We start from the raw sequence: 8,852 nt of genomic DNA on the forward strand, positions 1-8,852 counted from the left end.
TACTTAAAATGCGAAAACCACGAAAACATAAACATCAAACAAACGACTATCGTAATTTAATGAAAAATGACTGTTGCTAAGCGCTGAAGATCACATGAACCATTTTTTTCACAGATTTGAACGGTTAACCACGATGATGTATGATGAAAATGTTGAGATGTCGAGAGAAGGAGGATATTAAGGCAGGTGATAGTTAAGATGGATTACGGCATATCACGAGAAGGTACGAGATGTTGTAAGCCAGAGGAAACATGGTTGGTCATCTTTGCCGTTGGCAGTATTTGGTCAGGTAGGTCAAGTTTGTCGGCGGTTTTTGACGATTCTATATCTACTGCGGCTGAAGCAATTTGATTCTTGTGTAGTAACAGTTCCACGGTTGAATTAGAGTCGGCAGATTTTTAATCTGTGACAACAGTCAATGACGAGCGTAAGGAAAAATTTATAATTTTGTAATATTTTTGGGAGAAACGTACGTTATTTTCTGATTATGATTTGTTATTTTTAGACATTGCCAGGAGTGGCTTCAACATAAACTACCGAAGATTCGCAGCCTGGAGCATCAAAAATAAAAAATAATGGATTTTGAATTTGTGCATTTGGAAATAACCATGTGTAATGCGTTTTTGCTATGATGTGGTACGTCTTGAATGGAGTCCAACAGCTGAAGGTATGAAGACTGTTCCATGATGAAGTGCAATATGCCATATCGTGAAGAATAATTCATTATAATTATCGGTCTTCAGTAACCATTTTGTTTCCCAGATAGCATACATAAAGGTAGAGAGTTATCGGTTTCTTACGGATAAACATAATAATAGCAGCTTATCCTAAGCTAAGGTGCCTATAAAATTCAAGGGTAAGATTTTTTTGGGAAGAAATGATAATGCGAATGCAGTTTAATATCCTCAGCACAAATTGCTTCCATTGGATAGGCGCCAAAGGCGACAGAACAGCGTATTGCACATGCTAAGAGATGAACAACTCATAACATTTTCATTTAAATAGAAATAAAATAATAACTACAATTAACGACTTAATGGTGAAGATGCAGATCAGTCCCCTTGATGCAAACAAAAAAAAAATGCGCACTTTTCACTCATGACGGAAAGAAAAAAAATAACTTCGGAAAGAATCAAACATGTTACACATGGATGATCAGTTGCGCATGCTAACCGCTACATCACTGAGTAATCATATAAAATTTAATTTTGTACAAAAACTGATGCTTCGTGTATGAAACAAAATGAATTCCGTTAAGGTCCACGCAATCTGGCATTTATGAATTTTGGCAGTGGCGCAGCGAGGGAGGGGGGGGAGGGTTTGGGGGGTAAAAACCCCCCAGAGCTCAGAGAAAATTTTTAAGTTTAATCCATTTTACTTAATTGGATTGATATTACTAATAGAATAGTGTAAGGATTAATTAAATATCCCTAAGAAAGCCGTAAAGCTCTCCATTTTGAGCCGTTTATCTTCATATTCCAAAATTTATTAATCTCGCACCTACATCTTATCCTGCAGCTCGATTCTGTAAATGTGATATCTGTGCTTCGCGTGCTTCGAACCACAGTGGAGTTCTCACGCCTCTCACCGTGAAAGACGTTCGAGCGATTCTGAAAGCCTGTGTCGTGAGATGTTTGACAGATTGCGAATGGACAGTTGAAAAGCGCAATGATGACTTTAATTTCTTATGTTGGTAGCCGTGGTGATTGCGAAGAACGAATCAGAATCTTCGACACAAACCTACTTCAGCGGCAAACAAACTACATTTGAAACTGAAGAGTACACGAATTACCATGGCAGATTAACTCCAGTAAGTAAAAAAAGTCTTTTCCCTTAGAAATGCCTGTTCCTAATTAGGTATGGTACCGTAGTTTATTGCTATTAACTGTATATTACCTCTTTTATTATTGACAAGTGCATCGCGGCAAAGCAATTGCAAATCGTGGCAAAGTAATTGCAAAATTAACTTATTTTCTCACAATCTGGAGCAAATTCTTACGCGGAATGAGAACAAGTGTTATTTCATTTTCTCGCAATGGTTCATTCTCGCATGAGTTGGATCTGTTCTCATCTTTTCAGTACACAATTTTAAATGCGCTGTCGTTATGTCAGATTGTGCAAGCAAAAGCCACCATCCACGATTTATATCGGTTATAACTTTTTCATTCGAATATGTGTTATTAATAGTTTTTGTTTGAGGTTGAAATTTCTTAGTATTTCTATTATGTCAACAGAAAGAAGAATCGTGTTGACCGTGTGACTGAACGGCAGCAAAGGCTACTGGTGGACTACATGTCCACACACAGTGATTTTGCTGCCGGACGGTTCACCGGTCCAATGGGAGCTGAAAAACTCAACGATCAGTGGGGGAAATTAGCAGGGCACAATTCCTATGGGAACATAAAAGTGGTTGGGATGAATTTTATGTACATATCCATCTTTTAAATCTCAATTTAATGATATTATTATTAATTAAACTTCTAATGGATAACTTATGTATTATTTTTCTGTAAACTGGATAAAGGGCGAAAGCCCCTTGAATAAACATTATTATTATTATTATGATTTTAAAGTGATGTTTATGCATATTTCGGATTTTGACGAATGACTGAATATTATCTCTTAAATAGACATGGAGGGATTTAAAGCGAAATGTCCGGGCCAAGGCGTCACGCATAAACTTGGCGTCAAGAGCAACTGGCAACTTCCCAGTGCACGAGGCGCTGACGGAAATGGAGGGGAAGTGCCTATCCGTCATCGGTGAGGAGGCTGCTCTGGGACTACCAAATGTCCCAAAAATAGGCCATGGGAATATGGTAAAGTGGACAATAATGAGTACAACTATTGTCGTATTTTATTGATTGACCTGTCTCCATTTCGATCCATATAATTTCTATCGTTTTCTGCATTTTTTTCATCACAGACAGCACCCATGACACTTGCTAGGGAGGTGCCAGTTGTAAGTAGAAAAATGTTTTAAATCTGTATATACATCAATGGAATATTCTTGTGGGTGTCTTTTGATGGCATGTTACTAAGGAGGGTATCGGTGACACTTCTTATATCACATAGACTCAAGATGAGGATGTTGATGCAGGACCATCATCCTCTATGGCCGGACTATCATCCTCTATGGCCGGACCATCAAATGTTGTTGTCCCCGGGGAACATGTATGTAATTCTAAAATGCAATTACAATCAAAATAGTCGTAAGTATGGCTTTCAATATATTCTTATTTTATTGTCTCCATCAGTTGGAGATCATTGTAGAGGATTTATTCACCCCGGATACACAGGAGGCCCCAAGGCGTGAGTTACTGTAACACCTTTCAAAATGTTGTGTACATCTAAGTGGATTTATATTGACCGTTGATGTTTACTTAAACTAGTCATGGAATCATAGAGTTATTTGTGAGAATTTAAATTTAATATGGCAATTTTCAGGTAAAGCAGAGGGGGAGTTGGAGAGAGCCACTGCTCTCATTGTTGAAGCGGTGAAGAAGAATGCGGTAATAGTATATATATCTGCCACAAGGCATATTTTGTCTTAATTTTTCTTATGGGTGTTAGATAACTTGGTATAAAATCAGTAGATGTGTACATAATCATTTAATAGTATAGCAATGACAATTTTTTTCAGCATTAGTAATATTTTCCAGTTTCCTGGGGTTGTTTAATGTCCAAACATTATGTTAATTAGAGGGATACTTCACTGAATGAGAGAAGTGCTGTGGCAAGTGAGCTGAGAGCTGCAGCTGCAGTGAGGAAGGCTGCTGCAGCAGAGAGGAAGGCTGCTGCAGCAGAGAGGATGGCTGCTGCAGCGGAGAAGAAGGCTGCTGCAGCAGATCATAAGGTTGCAGCAGCGGAGCGGATAGCTGCAGTGTTAGGGAGGCGGCAGGCAGTTGATGAAAGGAGGGGGCAACAAGAAGTTTTGTTGGCTGCCAGGCATGTCACTGCAGCCGAAAAAGCCGTGGAATTGTTGGCCACTGCTGTTGCATGCTTGCAAAGAATGAGTGATAGCATGAATGGATGATAGAATGGGATGAATATATGTTGTTGTTCTGTTTCACGAATTTTCTCCTTTTGATGTTACCTATTTACTTTTTGTTGTCACACAGGGTTCAATTTCTTATTTTATGTTTTTTGAAATTGTTTTTCTTTGATAAACATTTATATCACTACATGCGTATATTAATTTAGTTATGCATGGTGGCATCAGTCCAAGTTTTATCTCACTATTTCCTAGTCCAAAATTTGTTTGATGTTCAGCCAGTTATGATGATTAATCATGGCATCAATCTTGATATATTTGTTTTGAATGGCTACCTTCTGGAGCAGAATGGATGTAACAAACGATATTCAATTATTTCTTGAAATCACTTCCATATATTTTCAGCTATGGGGTTTACCAAGAATGGAAAAAATATCAAACTAAGTTCATTACTAATGTGGTGAGGCATGTAGGTAGTCATGGTTTATTGAGGTCTTTAAAAAAGAGACTTTAATTTGACTGGAAAGGTATAATACATATTAACATTTATTAACGAACAAATTTTTTTCTACAATGCCTTTGCACCATTATGAAATCTTAAATCACCTGAAAGTTATTATTGCCAAAGGTATTGGTCAGCATTCCCTCCTCATGCATATCCTGCTCCATATGAACCCTCTTTCTTCTCCTTATCTCCACCAGAACTTTTTTCTAATCCAAACCCACAACTACCACCACCTCTTTTCTTCTCCTCTCTAAGCCATCTCCTTCAATTAAGGATAGGAAATTACTACCAAAAAGAATTATACTCAAAGAAAGGAAGTTCATTTAGATCTTTTATTTGACAGTCTAGGTATAAATATTCAATTACAGGACTTAGCAGAGACATTTACCTTGTGTATATGGTTCTTCTTCCCAGTGGTGCAGCGAGGTGGGGTTTTGGGGAATAAACCCCCCCCCCCCCCAGAGCTCAGAGAAATATTTAAGTTTAATCCATTTTACTTAATTGGATTAGGATTAGTTAGAATAGTGTTAGGATTAATCAAATATCCCTCGGAGAGCCATAAAACTCACCCTTTTGAATCATTAATCTAAACATTTTTCTGGAAGAGGGCCCATGCAAATCCCACTTACCCTGGCGGGTATGCAGTACCCCCAATTCCCTAAGTATTATTTGCACCTAAAACCCCCCTGGCCTTAATTCATAGCTGCACCCCTGCTTACTTCGAACTCTCAGTTGATAGTCCACTGGTAAATTCATCATTCCTTTCAGTAGATTCAGCACTGATACCTTTGACCCTAGGAAAGAAAAGTTTGGAATTAAAAAGGTTAAATTTAAGATACAAAAGAAATTCAAACATGATCACCCTAGGGAAGAGTGTTGAAAAGGAAAGACTTGGGTATCTTGCTAGTTCCTTTTTGGGGAATGCTGCATTGGTTACATTTTTCTGCTTGACGTTTCACTCCTACTGGGAGCAAGATGAATAAAAGAAGCTGTGAATCCCTTCAGACAAAAAAAAGATGGGTAGTTTCACATAATTTTCAGTGATGGGTTCTTTGTGATGAAACATACAAACACAGGAAATGTACAATCTAAAACTCACTTTGTGAATGGAGATGGAAGGTTGAGTAAAGGGTATTATTAGGAAAACCCCTTCATAATGGCAATTTGAGGATAGGGCATTTTTATTTAAGTATGGATGGCCAAAAGAGGGTTGGTAGAGTTAGATAACCGTAAGAATGGGAATGAATGCCCAAAGAGGAGATTGGTATGCCGTGTGGCTGAGAGACACCATGTCCCCACTTGGGGGAATAGGGTGAGGATTCAACCCTATCCTTACCATGGCTGAGAAAGTTTTAATTAACCCCTGTAATATGCTTTATGAGGAGAATATGGTTATCTTTAGTAGGCTTTTCCCAATGATTTTCCTTCATTTTACCATCCATCACTTTTAGTCACTATCCTTCTGCAGAGGCATTGTGAAGGTATTATGTGGCGAGGTGGTCCCCTCCCAAATGAAACAGAATTGCAATATATAAAATATATAAAAAGTGGGCACTTAACTCGAGGTAGAGATGGGGATTCAAAAAGGATGATAGATGGCAGCCAAATGGTTCTCTGCCACAAAACGATTCTGCAACCAGATAATGAGTGCTGTAAATTACATTTGTACCATAATGAGAGTAATGTCACATTTAAAAATTGTCTGCTATATACTTACTATTTACAAATTACAACTGGAGTAAGGTGAACATTACTATATACACTATATACATGTGAGAGATACTGTGCTGCAAAACTTATGTGAAGAATTGCCTGATCACAGACATCCTCACATCTTCAGCAGCAGCAGCATTCCTCTCTCCATGAGCATCATATTCTACATACTCCAAATTTGGGAGAGCTTCCTCCTGAGCCATGTCTACACGATAGGCCAGCATCATGTTGCGTAGAACAAAACATGATAAAACTATCTTGGCGGCACTCTCTGGGTTGTAATGGAGGACCCTATCATGGTGGAGGCATCGCCATGTCATTTTAAGGACACCGAAGAGACGCTCCACACAGTTGCGGGTCTGGCAATGACATTGAGTATAGCGTCCCTCCGGTGTGTCCGGATCCGCATCGCGGATGGGTGTTAGCAGGAATGGCTGGAGGGCATACCCAGAATCACCTGAAAAGAATAAATGTTTCCAATCAATTTCAACACCTTAATCCCTCATGGAAACTAGCATCTGCATTATTAACATACCCAAGAGCCATGTATTGACGATACCTTCGTCATTCCAGCTCTGCAAAATGTCTTTGGCTGTGCTGGCGTTCCGAATAAACTGGTCATGAACCGATCCAGGGTAGCGAGCATTAGCAGCCAAAATACGGAGGTCATGATCACAGATCTGACAGGAAGAAAAGTTCAACAGAAAATACACCTCAATTCGCATTGATACATAAAACCTTATATAGAGTAAGATTGTAAAAAATTCTTACTGCTTGCACGTTGAGGGAATGACATCTTTTATGGTTATTAAAATACATTTCTTCCCTCACAGTAGGCTTTACAATTTTGATATGGGTGCAGTCTATGCACCCAACTACCCCCGGAAAGCCCCTCATTTCCATGAATCTGTAGAGTAAAGGAAACCCTTACAGCAAAATTGACAACATATCGCCTTGCTTTACCTTGTGGGTATAATATCACACTTAACTCCATCGTAATTAGCATTCGTGCAATTGCCTGTTCTTAATGCTTTGCCTCTCTTCAAAAGTTGCCGGGAAGCGGATAAATCTTTCGGCAAACAATTCCATAAAAGCATCGGTCACAGCAGCTATATTTCTGCTGACAGACGGCTGCCCCATGGATAGGGTCATGTCCTGACCAACACAGCGTTGGTAGGACCCTGTGGCAAAAAACCTGATGACGGACAAAACCTACAATCGAAAATTAAAATATATGTAATGCATGGAAGAGCCTCAATGAATGATTAAGGTTTACCTTAACGTACCTGAGCATGCACCGGCAAGCCACTTGAACGTCTACGACTCAATCTTAGTGTTAGTTCTGTTGCGATGTCCATCGCCAACCCTCGAGATACACGGAACAAAACTCGAAAATCTTCATCCCGCATCTCGAAGGGATTGTTCACATCGCGTATATGCCGCCGAAGTATGCGCATCTGTTGCCTCCGTCGACGTTGATGCTCATGTATAAGTAGCGGAACTATATAAATAGCCTCCATTCTCCTCAATAAAAATAAATCGAAAGCTTGAAATTACGAAAGAATGCATCAAACATTCCATATCGCACATTACTTTTTACGCAGCACCTTGTTCAGCGCAGTATACCAATTGGTTTACATCAAATTATAATGAACGTTAAGTTGTGAGTATTTGACTTCTACATACCTGCCAGATAATATTGTGGACAATTAAATCTCTACTATTCAAAAAACTGCACTCTGCGACTGCTGCAATAATTGTGGTTCTTTTCTTCAAATAAAGAACCCTGACAACGGCGCTAGAGCGGATAGGTCCTAAACTTAGGTGCAAATTAATTAATTGAATTAAATATTATTTTAACGAGTATTAGTAGTTGCAATGGCAATCAAGGCGTCAACGGTAATCAAGGCGAAGGTGTAATCGGCACATATCATCAATTCAAAGTACGCGGATGTAAGTTATTGACTTTACGCATTTCTTTTATTTGTTTTTAATACATATTACTTATGGGAAGTGACAATATGAAATAGCCACCATCGTAATTAATCAATAATGTGCTATTAATTATCAATCACAGCGTAAATTCATAATGAAAAAATAGTGCGCATTGCCGCGACGAAGCTACCACGGGCCCTCTTGGGCGTGAATACTTTCACGGACGCGGCTGTGAGAGTGACGTCACTAAAAAGTTTCAGAATCGCTCCAGCGTCAAAGCCGTGAATACATTGACGAAATCCGCTTGTGACGGCCATATCACATTTACAGAATCGAGCTGCTGGTGGGTATACCATACCCCCACACGCTCTGGTATTATTTGCACCTAAACCCCCCCCCCGCCCCCTAGACTTAATTCCTAGCTGCGCCCCTGAATTCCGGCACTTTTGTATCCTATGTCCCTATTCATGGGAAAAACATGTTTCTTCCTTACGACCCACTGTGGGCTGAAATCGAAAAAATCTGGCCAAAACTAAGTTTTTTCACTTTTAATTTTGGAAGTAAACGATTATATTTTTTAATTATAGAATAATCAGTCAACCCAGGCTAAGTTAATTTTATTTTTAAGTAATTTGTTGGAGCAGGAGATGTCTGTCAAGTTAATATGAAATGATCCCAAATTTTTTTCCCTATTTTTTGAGAAAATTA

The 8,852-nt window shown here is 39.0% G+C and overlaps 2 protein-coding genes across 3 annotated transcripts; one reads left to right on the forward strand and one right to left on the reverse strand.

Moving 5' to 3' along the window:
- The first annotated feature begins 136 nt into the window (after positions 1-136).
- Positions 137-4,181, forward strand: LOC124165216. Of its 2 annotated transcripts, XM_046542496.1 has the most exons (7): positions 137-289; positions 506-667; positions 2,235-2,816; positions 2,924-2,959; positions 3,073-3,171; positions 3,255-3,309; positions 3,445-4,181. In XM_046542496.1, exons 3-7 carry the CDS (start codon positions 2,733-2,735, stop codon positions 3,549-3,551), a joined length of 381 nt encoding a protein of 126 aa, XP_046398452.1. In that variant the 5' UTR covers positions 137-289; positions 506-667; positions 2,235-2,732; the 3' UTR covers positions 3,552-4,181. The 2 variants fall into 2 exon arrangements, with proteins under 2 accessions (XP_046398452.1, XP_046398453.1); XM_046542497.1 differs by lacking the exons at positions 137-289; positions 506-667 and adding an exon at positions 1,568-1,810.
- A 2,522-nt stretch (positions 4,182-6,703) lies between these two features.
- Positions 6,704-7,618, reverse strand: LOC124165905 (putative nuclease HARBI1). The gene is made up of 4 exons (XM_046543444.1): positions 7,496-7,618; positions 7,228-7,421; positions 6,981-7,116; positions 6,704-6,889 (listed from the first exon to the last, which is right to left on the reverse strand). The coding sequence occupies exons 1-4, from the start codon at positions 7,616-7,618 to the stop codon at positions 6,704-6,706; spliced, it is 639 nt and encodes a 212-aa protein (XP_046399400.1).
- Positions 7,619-8,852: the final 1,234 nt, after the last annotated feature.

The sequence above is a fragment of the Ischnura elegans genome, chromosome 9, assembly GCF_921293095.1.
Source record: "Ischnura elegans chromosome 9, ioIscEleg1.1, whole genome shotgun sequence".
Classification (NCBI taxonomy): domain Eukaryota; kingdom Metazoa; phylum Arthropoda; class Insecta; order Odonata; family Coenagrionidae; genus Ischnura; species Ischnura elegans.

Excerpts from the sequence above, each read along its gene's own strand:
- LOC124165216 (XM_046542496.1), top strand. The coding sequence starts at position 2,733 with ATGGAGGGGAAGTGCCTATCCGTCATCGGTGAGGAGGCTGCTCTGGGA. Across the intron at positions 2,817-2,923 it reads AAATAGGCCATGGGAATATG|ACAGCACCCATGACACTTGC; the intron begins GTAAAGTGGACA and ends TTTTCATCACAG. Across the intron at positions 3,172-3,254 it reads TTGTTGTCCCCGGGGAACAT|TTGGAGATCATTGTAGAGGA; the intron begins GTATGTAATTCT and ends TGTCTCCATCAG.
- LOC124165905 (XM_046543444.1), bottom strand. The coding sequence starts at position 7,618 with ATGCGGGATGAAGATTTTCGAGTTTTGTTCCGTGTATCTCGAGGGTTG. Across the intron at positions 7,422-7,495 it reads GCTTGCCGGTGCATGCTCAG|GTTTTGTCCGTCATCAGGTT; the intron begins GTACGTTAAGGT and ends TTTCGATTGTAG. Across the intron at positions 7,117-7,227 it reads AGGCAAAGCATTAAGAACAG|ATTCATGGAAATGAGGGGCT; the intron begins GCAATTGCACGA and ends TTTACTCTACAG.